At 38.6% G+C, this 16,551-nt stretch overlaps 1 protein-coding gene across 6 annotated transcripts in view; it reads right to left on the bottom strand.

Moving 5' to 3' along the window:
• CHD7 (chromodomain helicase DNA binding protein 7) overlaps nucleotides 1-16,551 on the bottom strand; it is a 132,949-nt gene that overhangs the window by 87,303 nt on the left and 29,095 nt on the right. For 5 of the 6 annotated variants that reach the window (XM_026054698.1, XM_026054703.1, XM_026054702.1 and 2 more), the window contains one exon: nucleotides 1,155-3,012. In XM_026054698.1, the coding sequence (XP_025910483.1) occupies nucleotides 1,155-2,837 (1,683 nt within the window). In that variant the 5' untranslated portion in view covers nucleotides 2,838-3,012. The remainder of the gene's footprint in view (nucleotides 1-1,154; nucleotides 3,013-16,551) is intronic. The other variant, XM_026054700.1, reaches the window with a different exon arrangement.

Raw genomic sequence — 16,551 nt, 5'->3', positions numbered from 1 at the left:
CTGTGCTGAGCAGCTAACAGAAGCAGCCGGCAGGCAGCACTGGAAGGGACTGCTGAGCAGCTGCTTTCCGCACAGTCCTGGGACACTGGCTAGGACAGCTGTTTATATGATTTATTAGGCTTATTGTAGCATCGTATCATTATGACTGCATTCCAACAATTGTCTCCAAATACGGGGAGAGCTACTTGGCATTAACTACTGACTGTTTTTTCTAAAAAAAACAAAAAAACAAAAAAAAACACCAAACACCAAAAAAAAAAACACTGATATCCTGGCCACCTATTCATTCAGTACCAAAACTTCTTACATGATTGACTGATAGAGCCAGAGGCAAGTGATGGCAAACCTAAGGATCCCAAAAGGCAGCTTTTCAGCTCAAGCTTAATACACTAACACATAATCAAACCTGCTAAGCTACAGAAGGATCAGATGTTTTAACATTTCCATCTTTTAATTAAAAAATAACACAGGAGCAATATATTTTCATTGAAATCCAACAGATCAGAGACTCAGTAAAATAAAACTTTCATACTATCTGAGATTTCATTTAAGTTTTAGAAGATCTAATCTGAGACTACGATTCACATCTGTTGTCTTCTTTTTATATAAACTGTTGCCCCATCACTTAGTGCTGAAAAAGTTCATCCTGAAAATTTTTTCACATGTAAAAACTCAGCTTTAACATAGAAAAATAAAACATTCCTATAGTATTTATAGAAAATCTTCAGTTTGGTTAAAGCAAATCCATTATAAAATTAACTTTTTCCTACAAGTTTGCAAATATGAAAATTATTAGTTTAAATGACAATTGTCACACATGCTTTCCATTTTCCCCTCAAAGGGACCAACGTGATTTAAAAAAAAAAAAAAAAAAAAACACCGCCCCACAACCCACAAGTCTTCCGTTCTTCCTATTGCTGTATCAGATTTAGGTATATCCATAGTGTTATCCTGTAAGTACTATAAGAACATTAGCAAGCTACCTGAATCTCATTTTACCTTTTGTTTCTGCGTAGCAAGAAAACCCAATAACAAGTAATAACAACAAAAAGGGAGGTCAAACAAGAACAGCTATTTTAAAAACATAAATCTTGTGTATACTGAAATGCATTATGGTAATTTAAAGAATTTTCTGCTCATTGGAAGTATCTTACCTGAAGGACAGGCACTTTTTGTGGTGTGTTTTGTGGTGACTGGTGAAGCTGTGCCCAAGGCTGATGATGAGGATGTGGGGGTGGTGAAGACTGATGATGTATCCCTGGATGAGGCTGCATGGGAGGACAGGTTGGCATTTGCTGTTGAAAAGACTGCTGTTGACTGGGAAGCTGCTGGCCAGATATTAGTCGTTCTTGTATTGCTTGTGGATCTGCAAGGCCAACACCTGGACAACCATTTGGTCTCATGTGCCCACCCATCTCCCGTGGTGCTGAAGACATACCCATAAACGGACGATTCTGTTGCATGTTTCGGGGGCCCATATTCCTTTGTCCAATTCCCATGGCACCAGGGGGCTGGTGTGACGGCTGAGGATGGGGTATATTTGGATAACTGCCAACTTCCATTGGTATTCCAGCGCTACCAGGTCTAACCTGTGGAGGGGGTGTACCTGCTGGATTACTCATTGCTTTCATAGGTGACATGGGAGGTGGAGAGGCATAAGTTCCCTGAGGCTGTGAAGGGTGCATAGTTTGTGTGTTCATTTGGTTAAGTGAGCCACTAGGGTGGATGGGTTGCTGGTGCATTAGTCCTTGACCACTGTTTGACGGAAATCCTACAGCATTTGGGTATCTTGGTACAGACTGATTCATTGGAGTGTTATTTGTAAGGCCTAAATTCTGATTCATCCCTGTATTATTAACTAATCCCTGATTAAGGTTACTGTAAGGATATCGAGAATACTGCCCTGAGTTGTTTATAGTAGGTGAGGGTACCGTCTGGCTCCGAGAACTAAAATTAAGTGTTTGCGGCCTAACAGCACCCTGCTGAGGAGGATTAGGGGAGAATCTGGGACTGTGGGCTACTGATTCTCCATGGAGAGCAGTGGGGGGATGGTGGTGAAATTGCTGGACTGAGTGTCGTAAAGAAGGTGCCATACTGGGATTCTGCTGGGGCACATGAGACAAGTGGCCAGGTCCTGAGGTGGCAATGAAAGGGTTTCCCTGATTAAGGCCTTCTTGGCCTTGAGAAAACTGGTTCATCCTCTGCTGTTGCGGCTGACCATGCTGTTGCATTGAAAAATCACCACGAGCCATGTAGTTTCCCATCTGCTGCATGTGCTGAGGATGGCCCTGCCCAGGGGGTCCAGAGGGTGCCTGTGGTGGTTGTGTCGGCTGTGGTTGTTGTTGCTGTTGCTGCTGGTATGGTGCTCTTATCTGGTCTGGCACTTGAACTGCCCGTGGTCCCCACATGGAGCCACTGTCTACAAAGGGTTGCCCGTGTCTTTCATTCTGCATGCTAGGATAGACTCCCATCTGACCACCAGCACCACTGCCGTGAGGAACCTGAGGAACTGGAGGGTTGTGATACTGTGAATGAGGAGATGCTATACCATTCCCAGGGGCATTGCTTATCATTCTGTTCGGCTGATCCATCAGGTGCATTTTCTGCTGTTCATATTGATTATAGTGATCAAAATGGGTCAACTTTGCTTGATTTTGATTTGCAGGGGGATGATGAAGAGATGACTGTAAAGAGGGAAATCCTTGATCCATGGGCATTTGTTGCCCCATAGGATTTACTGTGTTTTCTGGATATCCACATTCTCCAAGACCTTCCAGCCCTTCACTGAAAATATTCCCATCTTCTCCAAAAAGACTCATCATTCCTGGATCTGCCATCTTTTTTCAGCACACAGCTCCTCAGAGCTACAACTAGAATGCTAGTCTGTGCTTCACCTCGGTGAGGTGTTTTGTCCTCAAAGCCTTTAATCCTCAACTAATCTCCTTCATGTCATTCCATATTTCCTTAATTCTTTTGGACCACGCAGTGTCAGGCAAAGTCTGGTTACTGCTCCTAGAGGAAGTGGGGGAAGTGGAAGAAAAGAAAAGGAAATATTGAAACAAATAACATCAGACAATATATAGAAAATATACTTGACTGTTTTAGACAACATCAGCTAGTCCCAGCCTCCAAAACACATCTTAAAAATCTATTTTGCTTTAAGGATTCATTAGCTTTATCAGAAGCTTTATTATGATAGAGAGTTAGGAAGCAAGCAAAACACTAGCCTTAACCTTAAATTAATCCATTCACTACACTTCCTAGTGTTCCTTTCTTGGGTGGAATAGAACAAAAGAACACAACATGCAGCAGCAGCAGCTGCCACAGCAGGTAGGCAGATGTACGAATATAGCCAAGCAGCCCATCTGCCGAACTAAAGCCCTGAAAACGCTCTAGTTACCAACAGCATGTCCTTAACCTTATTCCCCTGAGCTGCGTAATCAGATGAGCAAGCACCAGCACCAAGCCCTTTGGCAGACTTAAAGTTAGTTATATGGACAACAGATTTTTCTGACCCTTTAACATACCAAACTCCAAAACCTAACTTTACATTTAAGTCTTCTTTGCCACACTTTTTTTTTTTTAATTTAATCAAGCTGTAAATTGAGAAACAACATGATGCTTCTTCCCATTTAAACAAAACTATACAAACAATTTGTATAAGAAAATTAAATTCAAAAGCCTCATTCTAAGATAAGGTAGATTTCTGAATCCATATCATAATTTCCCTCATGATGATAAAGGGGGATACAATCACTGGAGTTCATTATCTTCACACAATCATGTTACTAACTATAACATTTCAGAAGACCACACTAAAGTTTAGTTTGCTCCAGAATTATAATCTTGAAAACTCACTAAGGAAAACCAGTAATGACAAATGAATTTAAATAATAAATACTAACCTAATGAGATATACACTTGGACTTCAGAAAATAATGTACTTGAACAGAATAGTTTCAAAAAAGCTCCAGATTAGCTTTTCCACAGCAAAGAATTGCATGTTCTGAAATGGTGCTTTGCCCACCCCACCGCCCTCAAAGAAAACTCACAAGATTTTGTTTGAATCTGCTTATTTTGAACAAAACTAGTCTAATGATATCTTTCCTTCTTAAAATCAGAAATTTAGATGCTATGGCTTATATCTGAAAACAAAGTTTAAGATGACAGTCAAGGAAGTCTGTCCATGTAAGCAAATGAAAACTGAACACTTCTTTTTACACCTTTGTCATTATTTGCAACTGTACTTGCAGATACCTACTTGCCCTTGATCAGCGATAAAGCAAAACAAGATTTACAAATTTGTACTTTTCTCTCTTGCATTTTGGGGCGGAGGAGGGAAGATTTCAATCACTTTCCCTTCAGTTAAAATGCCTGGCATTCTGTATTCAATTTGACCCAAACAAGTCTAGGGATAACCTATCAGCACGTTTATTACACTTTTTGTAGCCATTGTCAAGAGGACCTTCTACAGCATGAAGCAGAGGGCGAGAGGGAAAGCACATGCATTTATCACTTCTCTTAAAATAGCATTTGAATGTCACCTTTAAAACTACGCTCTTAAATCTCTTTAGTGCTTGGCTGGGATATTAACACTTGTATTTCTAAATCACTTGGGGGTAAACTCCTACATGCCACATTCATCTCAAATACCTATTTCTTTTGACTTGGTTTTCTTTATTATACAGAAGCCATCTGTAATATTTGCCACCTCAATCAGTTTCTTAAAACAGAGCATAAGAAAATTCCAGCAACAAAGCAAGAAGGAACCTTCTCCATTGATTCAAGCTTGCAGTGCAAGCTTCGGGCCTCCAGAGCAGGTCACTCTGTCATGGTGAAGATCCCTCCATTGATTTAAGATCACCTGAAGAGTTCTGATACTTCTACCTCCACTAATGCACGCTGCATTTAGAAGATGGCAAAAGTGTATGGAAGATCTCCATTCAGCAGAACAGCCTCTCCACTTGGAAACGCTGAAAAGCACAGTGCATAGCTACTACTGTTACTACACAATATCAAACCTGAGCCAACCAGAGGATCTGACCCATCAGCTAATCTATTTATAGCCACAGAATTATGAACAGGTGAGAGTTTGTTCACTAATTTATTACATAAATCATGCCTAAGAGAATCATTTTGAAGACACAAGCACGTCCTACCCTCCCAATGCAGTAATGAAACTTTGCAATAAAAATAACTGAAACCTACATAGTAAAATTCTCACTTTAATTATTACAGACAACATGACATAGGATCTCCAGAAATCAAACACACATTTGAATTGTACTGCTTAGCTTACTGTTCATCAGCTGACAGGCTTCCAATAAAATTGAAGTGAGGGTCAGCCACTAACAACTGTCAACATCAGCTAACAGGACCTGCTACTATACCCACAGAAACAAAAGGAAAATAAGGTAAGGGTTTTGTTTAAAGACACCTTAATTCCTGCCCAGCTGACCCCATCCCAGTTTGCAGATTTGAACTAGGTACTGTCACTTACAATGAATGAGATGTACTATGAAACTAGAACACTTCAGTTTCCTGAGCATATACTCTTTAAAAAGAAAAAATGATCTCTAAGTTTATGAAGCAGTGTGTACACAAATAAATGCAACACCTAAATTAAAAGTGAAAACACTGTCACTATTTAAGATTTTAGGTTTGCATTTTATCTAGAACATGAGATCAGTTCACACTTCAGCTGTTTAGCTGTTGCTAAAGCAATCAGGTTTAAAACACAGCATGTGAATGTGCTTGAGAATTTGTTTCCAAACTGTAGTAGTATTTTTTCAGCTTTAAGTTCAACCTTAAGTTTAATGACAACAGCCCTTTACAGTCAGAAATTGTGCTCCCAAACCTTATTCTACCTCCCCAAATAAGAGAGCCACACCTCCATGATGCAACATATGGCTAACAGAGCATGTTTAGGAATGAAGGACAACAGTGATCAAAATAAGACAACTTTTTGGTAAGAGAACAGTCAATGTTGGAATTACCTAGTAAGCTCTGAACCTTCTATGCTAATAGGATAGACGTCTTCCAGATAGTTAAGCAAGTCATGAGGCGGAGAAGGTAGGGTCACAATTTTAAATTTATGCTGAAACAGTTATTTCTGAAGTAGGCAGCCTTACTGTAAGTTGTAATAATTTCTGTGCTTCTTTCATTACAAGCAACATCACCTTCTCTGCTTAAATCCTCAAGGCTGGTCAAGTTTAAACAAAAGAAATAAAGAAAAAACCCACAGGAACTCACAGACATAGCAATTGCATTAGAGAGTAATTCTAGCTAAGATATTCACATCCCCAGTTCATTTCCTCACAAAAGCAAACGTACTAACATCAAGGCTGGACCAAGACTGACAACAGTAAGTTCAGCACAGTCTTTTTTTTGGCTTAAATACTCTAAAAACCCTAAAATTCGTGTACCATTTTCTCCATTTTCCCATCAGTCAAAACCAGCTGTTATTCACAAAACAGTGACTATTTTTCAGGGACAAAGGAGAGAATATCTGAATCCTAGAAAGATTGCTGAGTAAGTTTGTGAACATACAAAAAGATAGCAAGCATAAGAACAGCAAGCCTTTTTAGTCTTAACCAAAATACACAGATTTTGGTATAAAGTTCTATAGTCTCTCTATTCCCAAAACTGAAAGTTTATACCAGCAAGACTGGACCCAGAAGAGTCTGTGAATAGGTTTCCCTAACACTTGCCTAGACAACATATTTCTGTTCAAAGTGATGGTGTGATCCCAACCACCAGGACGCAGTCAATTGCTTAATGACCCTGTTGTCTCAACAGACAAAGCTTGCATTTACCCTAGTCTACAACGTTCCAATCTTGATCTGCTAGACCCAGTTTTTAAATAGTAGTTAACCATCGTTCAGCTTAATATTCTGGATCGACATGGACTGAGCAGCCTTGGTCAGCTCCTCACTTTTTGGAATGGAACATAACTGGCTGCCACATTAAGTCTAACCTGACTTAGCACTGCAAAACCTAAAATTTGAACTTCCTTACTCTTGCTCCCAAAGCAGCAGGTATCAACACTCAAGAACAAAAAGCAGCAAGGGCAACAAACAGATTTATGTGCCCCCCACAATGTCATCTTTACGTTCTTATGTTCAGAATAACTTTCTGCAATAAACACGTCACCCAATTCAAGTCTCGCTCTTCCTGCACAAGAAATTCAGCAGTATTTCTTGACAGCCAAGCAGCAAGTAAACGGAATAAACAGAATTTGGAAAAGTAGCTGTCTTCTTTATGAACGTCCCAAAATGTTTCTCCAAACTAATTCTTTAATGCTAGAAGTGGTTTTTTTTGTTGTTTTTTTTTTTAATTAGACACATCATACACAGCTGATATTTTTACAAAGCATCTTGGACACAATTCTGAAGTACTTGACAGATACCAAACAAAACAATTACTTATATAATGGAATGACACACCTGCAATGCAAATAACACCTCATTTTGAAGCAGTAGGCTGAAATAGGCCTCATGCTAAAACAAAGTCATGCCAAAGGTCATTTTGAGGCTGAAGCCTCAAAACGTAGGATTAAAAAATAGCCTACTAAATCTACATTTAAACATTTTATATAAAAGTGCTTTTCAAAACTGCTAAGCTCCTATTGGCTGTTAAGGGCAATCATTTGAATATTTGCCACATGGAAGTAGATGACATCAATGACAGTAACCACAGTCATATTTTTCTTTCATGAACAAAGTTGGAGGCAAAATATTCAAAAACTTTATAAACATATGTAACAACCTGACAACACAGTAAAAGTTATGCCAAGAGTTCATACAGTGGAAGACAGCTGATCAGTGCTGTCAGCTTATTCACCTATTGAGTGATCAGCACTTTCGATGCAAAGTTATGCAAGTGCCTAGCTGCACATGTAGGAACTATGCCTAGTCTCCTCGTTTAAGGCTTAGTTCTCATTTATATCATAGACAACTCTTCATGCACAGTACATTTCCCCTGCATAGAGACAAACCAAAATAAAACAGCAGATCTGTAAGTCAATTATAACATGATTTTGACTGTTGCTTCCAATGAAACTTGGTTATCCAAATGACTAAAAGCCACTTTTTTAATGTGGAATGCTTTCCTAATACAAACTTCAGACAGTATGGTTGTGTTAAAAATTAAGTTTCTATCAGATCAAAGGATGTTGGGATTCCCCCCCCCCTCCCCCCGTGAAGGGAGAGCAGACTTGCAAGGATGAAAAGAATGACCTCATGCAGTTCAGGAATATTCTACCTCCTGTGGGAAGAGTCAGCAAATACAGTATAAATATTTCTGAGAAGTTTAATTTTACACCTATCCAGTTAGTTAGTCTTTCGGAGAAGAACCTTCCTTCCAGAAATTTGCAGTGGCAAATTTAAGGCAGTCAATATCTTGTTAAGGTTGCTGGTAGGGAGGGCAAAAACTTCATCTGCCTTTCCTCAAAAGTCATAGTTTAATTGACTGTACTTGTGCAAAAACCAACATGAATATTATTCAGCAACATTTTTGGTGCAAGAAATGCATGTAATGGTAAGTTTCTCATAAAATACTTAAGTAGGAACCAGATTGCATTTTATTTCCTTAATACATCATGGACTTTGGCAAAGAACTGGCTTTTACAGAAGCAACTGAGGGCACAACAGCCTTAGAATATTTGGCAGCTTGTTGCTGTCAAGCAGCTGATGCGAGAATGACCAGCCAGAGTTCAGCCTGTGCCACGCATTTGGAAACAATATCCTACGTCATTCAAGTTCACAGCGGCTTTGATACAAGAACTACAACAGCATCACCTAGGAGTACTATGATGCAAACCCACCACGTCTTGTTGTAACAAGAGATACTCCAAATCTGAATGACTTTTCCTCTATATTCACTATAGCAGCTGGATCACAAACAGTGTTCTCAACACGAGAACTGCCAATTTTAAATCAGCATCTATGAAGTTAAATAAGAAGCCTCAAACACGATCTTTTCTTTCCAGTCCAGAAGGAGAAAAAGGCAAATTTTCTAGCCATTTATTAAAACTATGTATTCAGACGTTTCTTATTTGAGGTACAAAGGAATAAAAAAACGGTTTTACATTTAAGTGCATTATAAATGGGGGACGGGGGAGAGAAGCAAGTCTATGCCAGAAACACCTCAGTTTTAGTGTTATGTAGCTTGGAATTTTAAGAGGCCTTTTTTGGTCATACGACCATCCTCTATCCCAATGTAAGTTTAAAATACATTGAGAAGGAGGAGGTTTATCTAAAAATAGTCCTAGATAAGTAAGAGAAACAATTGCAGTCACAAAAATATTTCAGGAATACTTTGGAAAATATTTGATACAGAGTTATTGCAAGATAACACCGCTAATGAGGAACAGTAACACATTTTACATAACTCCGTAAATTATGTTTGAATCTTAGGCGTACAGCCCATATAGTCAATATTATTTTGAGTTTTGATCAGACAGCAACATTTCTTAGTCATCAGTGCGAAGTATACATTCTGCTAATGTCAATACGTGGTTCAAGTTACTGATCTGATATATAGCTATGTGACGATAACATGAACAAAAAGCCCAAGCAAGGCTGGGGGGGAGGTGTCAGAGAGAAGACTTATATTGTTGCCATCAGTCACCAAGAAATCTCCTAGCAATTACATTCTCTTATAAAGCTGACACTAAACCAGCGGAGGATTCAAGAGGTGGGGCCAGCGGCGACCTGCTGAGGCGCTGAAAAAACACCAAGCACAACTGATTACTCTTAAGGGCCATGCTTTTTGTACACCTACTGCAGTTGTCACTGATTAACTAACTGATCTGGCAATTTCCTACATTCTTTTGCATTTAAAAGGGATCTGAGAAGCTGAGAGGCATCCCCTTTCATATTCCAGGAGAAGTTTCAGACTGCACCCTGTCCTGACCACGCTGCGGAGGGGCCCCTGTTCAAACAGGCTCCTCTGCAGCACACAGGCAGCCCTCCTCCCCCCCGCCCAGCCCCAGCCTGGCAGGGCCGCAGCTGAAAATAATTTATCTGTTCTCTCTGCAAGAGCCCAGCATATGTGATTGGGAGGGAAACGTATCCATCATGAATAAACTTGAGCACAAAGACAGGCTGAGTGTCACAGGATACAAAAGGGCAGAGGTCACAGCAGTAAGCTGGAGGGTTTGCGCAGGGCTCTGCCTTTTAATGCATGGCTGCTTCATTCATTTTTGGCATGCAAAGCAGCAACATTAGGCAAGAGCATTGAGTTTTTAACATCTCACCAAGTAAAGGAGTACCGGCTAGATGACAAAAGGCTAAATGACAAAACCGTCATAACCAACAAAATAATCGGGTGATGAAGGAGCAGAATTCAAAGTAAAACAGAATCGCCTCAGAATCACTAAATTGTTGAAAATAGCTCACGATGTTTACATACAGAAAGCTGGGAACTGTAAAAATTCATGAGGTGGATACTCGAATGTTTCCCAGGGTTTCTAAACGTGATTTTCACAGAAATATATTTTTTTAATCATGGGCAGGTTTTAAGATTTAATCATGTCCCAAAAGGCTATTTCCAGCTGCAGAATTATGAGCACTTTAAAGTAGCCAGACCCTATATTTTACTTTACCTGTTATAAGGCCAATACAATCATGTTTCATTCATAGTTTATGAAGTCTGAAAAACCGCTTGATGAAATTACAGTTACCAATACCACACATGGTATATTTGTCCATGTATATTCTATAATCATTTCAATTTATGACTTGTACTTAAGAGTCACTTTCCTGTACATGTGTTCTTCATAAATACTGGTAGATCACAGTCTGCATTTGTACAGGAACCACATATCCACACTCATTTTTGTGAAGATAAATACACCTTATATATCCAAAGTGAAAAGCCAGAGTTTTCACTGAACTAAAAGAACACATTTCAGAACTGCAGAACAAAATGGTAGTTTTCCCTTATGCTCTTTTCAATTGGCAAGATGAATCATCCTGTATCTGAATTCAAGCCCTTAGTCAACTTTCCGCATTGATGATAATTTTTGCCCAGTACATTTAGCATGTCATCTTGAACCTTTTAGCAAATAATGAATTTGCATATTACATTGGAAAAGCCTTACAAATTACCACTGTTTTATAATATCAATACTTTAGAAAGTATTTTAAATGAAATCACACATCATCTATTGGCTTTTACAAGTCTTACTTTCTGGTGCTAGAGATCCTTTTTCTAACAGACTAATTATTTAATGTATTTTATCATATGCAAAGGACTATATAAAAGCAGTGTTAAATTCCTACATCTGACCATATTTCTTAAGTTAATTCACAAGCTTAGAGGTAAGTACACCATAAAGAAAAAGGGTTTCAGGAAAAAAAAAACAACACACACACTAGAACATTGAAAGACAAAATGCAGTTGATAGAGTGAATAGACTTGAGAAGCCTTCATTTACTGCCAGAATTGGTAAACAAGTCCGATGATGTCCCACAGAATACAGTGGGTGAGGCATAGTACAGATACAAAAACCCATGTTCCACAGCTACTTTGTTGGACAACTCATTTGGGTTATTCAAGTCCCCCCCCCCCCAAACTTGAGATATCTCATCTTGAGCATCCTACTGTTTTATGAAAAAGGATACTCCAGAATGGTGGTTTATTCTTGGCCTCTGGAATGGAAACAGGCACTTGCATGTCTAAATTAAAGTCTTTTATTTTTTATTTCTTTTAAACATGACACCTGGCTCACAGTGATAATCAAGGGATATCTGATCATTCAGAGCACAACATAAGCAACTAAACCAAGCTATCCTCTTCAAGGGAGCACACCAAAAGGAAAAGGGCTTGCTAGTTTTCAACAGTTCCCAGTGTAAAAATCTATGCAGCATTTAAAAGTAAAGAAATTACTACCTTCAAGTTCACTTATTTCCTACTGTCATTCACTTTGATCCACAGTTGAACACAAGCCAGGTGATGGTTTATAGGTTTGTATACAGATATGGAAGAAGGTGCCTATGTAGTATGAGCCATCCTGCAGAAGTTATAAATCAGAATGGGGACTGCCAGAACACCACAACCCTCATCAGGTGCCTTGTCATACTTCCACGCAGTTCTCCTTTCCGGGCAGGACTGTGCTCCAATGTTTCTCCTCTATAAAAACCGTTGAGGTTCAGAAGGAAGAGAGAACCAATTTGTCTTATGCAAAACTTTAACAGGTCTCCTCCAGTTCACACAAGAAAAGTAGCTGGGCTATTTTCAACTGTGTTGTTTAATTCATACGCATGCACTCCTAGAATGACTCCAACACATTTATGTTCAAACAAAAACAAAAGCCTTCAAGGGAAGAATTTGTAATCTAGAATTTTAGAACTACATAGTCTCACTTCGCTTTTAATCGACATTTTGAAGATCTTGGAAGTAGTTTGCAAGTCAAAGATAATTACTGATCCAGTATTCAGAGCCATAGTCATTCAAGCTATTGCAAGCAGTGAAAGCAGCTGACATTCATCTACCATGAAATCTTTTACACCCCACAGGAAAGTTCTTGGGCTACCTTCAATTCCCCATGAGTTTTTCAGAGACCTATGATGAACGAACAAGAATAGTGCTGCATCTCTACTCATGGATAAGATGTGAAAGGAAATTTTTAGTCATCTGAAAACAAACTTGGAAGCTAGTTCTATTTTACAATAGGTAGCTCTACCTTCTCTGAAAAAGCAGGGCAAAATTTTATGACTGAAAGCACCATCCTTACTGTTCCTAATGATTTCCATTTGGTTTAAATTTGCCTTTCAAGCTATGAATCTTAGACCTGTTGCACCATCTACAAAGCATTAAGTTTATAAGACTTCTTAAAAATGAATCCATTGCCACACTGCCCTCCCTTCAAGAAAAACAAAAATGTATTTCTACTTACTAAAACCTGTAAGGTTAAATTAGAGCTGGCATTTTTCTGAGGTAGGAAAGAGCAAGCAAATCAGAGGGAAGGGTCAGGTCGACTGAAAAATTGGAATACTATTTTACAAGTCTGAGAAATAGCAAAGTTTATTTTGATAACTTTGGAAGAGGTTTAGATTGTAAACTCTGTTGGTCAGGCAATTTCTCTATTTTGTGTTTGTAAATACCTGAAATAAAGCGAAATTCTGACCCATAAAGTGACTCCTAAAAAATAAAAGGCAATCAAAAATACTTAAGGAGCCAAGATCTTAACTACAGCAGTCAGGACTCCTAATCAAGTATTATATGAAGGCTGCTACCATACAGATCTGACAGGTTGCAGCTACTTTAGTGCAACACGGACATGTAGACAAACAGGGTTATTTCACTGACTTTTAGCAGTCCTTTGTCAGAGCAAGACCTCCAAAGCTAGTTTATTATCCATTCTACAGTGCAGTGCAGAAACAATACTAGAAAAATCTTTATTCTATGCAGGGTCAAAACCCTCCTAGTCAGAGGTAAACAAACACAAACAGCTAAAATGCATTCCTTTGCTTACCAACTACGTAAACAGGTGAATTAGAAAACAAGTACAAAGAACTTTTGAGATATCAATGCTAAATAAGACTTCCAAATGGATTTTATCTGTACAAAATGATTCATCCAGAACACAACAGTCAGAGACTAAAAGCATGAACCCTTACACTGTGTTTTACTTAAGAAGCAAACAGTAAATGGCATCATTATAGGACTCTTTGTACACCAAGAAGTGGCCTATCTTTCTAAGTTAGCATGCAAAGACTTGCATCACGTGGAACCCATAGTGCACAGCTGAGGGAAAAACATAGCTGAGGCTTTGCTGGAGATCAACTGATTTAGGAATCATAGGAATTTGTGACAGATGATTTATGAAACAGCAATCCTTAAGCTGTTTAAGCAAATATGATTTGGCCCTACAGCTGAAACTCAGGTAACTGTTTCATTAATGATGCTTACAAAGGAATAAAACCTAGCTTTCTGTCCCCCATATGTATATATATATGCTGTACGAAACTAAATGTGGAGGTAAAAGTAAAGTACTTATCAGAATGATGAACTGCCTTCTACTGCTAATAAAATGTCCACTATGAGCTTTTTTGGCCAACTTTTTACACTACTTTTTAAATTACTTGTGCGATATCTGATCACAAAGCACCATCCAGAAGTCTGAAGTACGTAAAATCATCATTCTTCCTTTCCTGCCCTGTTCAGCACTCGAAATCCACGTACCTCTGTGTTTTTAGAGCACAATGATCTCTGAACTTAGTCTTGAAATAAAAATGAGAAGATCAGTTCAGAAAAGCACATGATACGTCCTCATCTGAGACTCCACCTTCAAAGCAAAGCAAGCAATGAAACATCTCATCTCAGTAATAGCCAGTCATCAGAATCAGATCCTGTTGGATACTGTATACCAGTGCTCTGTGTGCCAAGTTTGGATGACACAGAGCTGTCGAGGAAAAAATTCTATTTGAGAAACTTCAGTGTCTTAACACTCTAAAATACATGAAGACCTAATGGAATTAATTTATATGTAGGTCAACATAGGTCCTTGTAAAACTGTTAGGGGTGCTTTTCTTGTTCAGAGTTCCATCAAATCCAGTTCTCACTTCTCAATAAGTGTAACAGATGCTACCAGAAAGACTTAACACCAATTGCACCTATCCTACCTCTACAGCACCCAACACATTTTGCATAGCACTGCAACTTACTCAGAAACCAAAGAGATGAGAAGAATTAAGCAAGGGTAACGCTTGGACCAGCTTAATGAAGGGATGTGTGCAATACAGTAGCAATAGCAACAGCTGTCAACTGGATTTGTTAATCAGGATTGTCTGGAGTCCCAGCTTGCTTCAGAGCATCCATGTAAGCCAGCTGCCAATTTCCCTTTCAAAAGCACACCTCACTAGTCAGTCATGCCTGTCACTGCAAACTGGGATTACAGCACGGGCTGCATTCTGAACTTACTTGAAAACTGTTCTAACCAAAACCAATAGGTATTTATTTAATATTAAGCTTTTTGGCACCTTTTCTTCTGGGAGAAGACTGCATGTGTGTTTGATTTCTYGCTACTTAGAAAGTAACTTTCTGGTTTGGGGGTGGAAGGGGTACAGCTCTACACGACTGTTCTGTTGACTAAATTCTAAGGCCTAGGTCTTGGCCACATTGTCTTTTTCTATTAACAGTACAGAGAAATCAATACTTATCAAAAACATCAATGGCATCAGACTTATTTTTTGATTATTTAATACCTAGATTTTTAGACAGCTGCATTTACTGAAGCCACGGTTAGGTGTTAGTAACACCAAATAATAAATGGTGCCCATACACTAGCAACTCTTCCTGACAACTCCAAATAAAATGCATTTTCTTTAAAAGGGATGGAGGATGCTATGACAAGAATTTCTATCTATATTTGAATATTTTTTTCAGTTAATAGTAACTGAAGTATCCGCTTAAAAACAAACAAAAAACAAACAGTACTTTGTCATTACCTGTCTGCCTAAAAGCRACAATTCCCTTATTCTTTACTTATTTTTTAGGGATCTCAAAATTGTAAGTATCACCACATACAGGAGGGTTTACTACATTTTTTCACAACACAGTCTGTTTCTTAGGCAGAAGTAGTGAGTTAGAAATATTCTACTATAATAAACATGTAATTCAATTTAGTACCTTTAAACCAGGAGATTCAACTCCATGCTCTACAAATCAGCTCTACAAATAACCCTAGTGGATGATCTGGGAGTTTGAGATTATCAGTATGGCCATGGTATGCTACTTTAGATGTACAGTTAATTTTCTGTGTATCACACCCCTTCCCTATGTCTTCTCTACAGCAGGGGCAAAACTGAGCTTCCTCCCACCTGCTAAAGCACTGAATGAAGTAACAGTATCAAAACTGGAGTAAACTTGCAGTCAAGGTCTAGAGCAGTACTCAGTCTTTTTTTCCTGAGTTAAAGCCAACCAAAACAAGTTTGAAAAAGACTTTGAGAAGCAAGGAGAAAGTATACATCAACAAAGCAGTGATGCAAGGAACATCTACAAGATGGAAATCTATGTAGCTCCTCTATTTCAAACCTATGACAGCAATATAGTCCAATCATTTATACTGCTACTTTTTAATTTTGTTAGAAAAAAAGCATCCATCTGTTACTTTACAGAAGACATACCACCCTTTAAGACAACATTACAAATGAAGCAGGGCTACAGAACACACACTGAAGTCTTCCTCTTCAGTCTAGTTCTCAAACCTGTAAAAAGATTTCAGTTTTTGCAACAAACTTTACATTTCACTGGAACCAAAAGACTGTTCAGCTTATGTTTTCTTACTTTTTTTACCTAGACATCTGCAGTTTTGACTCAAATTCAAATTAAAATAACCACTAATTCCATCATTTAATTTAATTTCCCATTTCTGCTACACCATGCACTAGCTGCTTAATGCTAAAGCCTTCTAGCTAGACAGACTAGCATATCCAAATAACATAACTTATTAAAGCATCAATAGACACTCACTCACTCCACTGCTGTTCCCGAACTTCAAAATCACAGGTTGGTCTTCCCTTGACCCTGATTTTGTATCTTTTC

Source organism: Apteryx rowi, unplaced genomic scaffold, assembly GCF_003343035.1.
Source record: "Apteryx rowi isolate R43461 unplaced genomic scaffold, aptRow1 scaffold_96, whole genome shotgun sequence".
NCBI classification, from domain to species: domain Eukaryota; kingdom Metazoa; phylum Chordata; class Aves; order Apterygiformes; family Apterygidae; genus Apteryx; species Apteryx rowi.
Note: the sequence above shows the minus strand (reverse complement) of the source record. Positions and strands in the feature narration are given on the sequence as shown.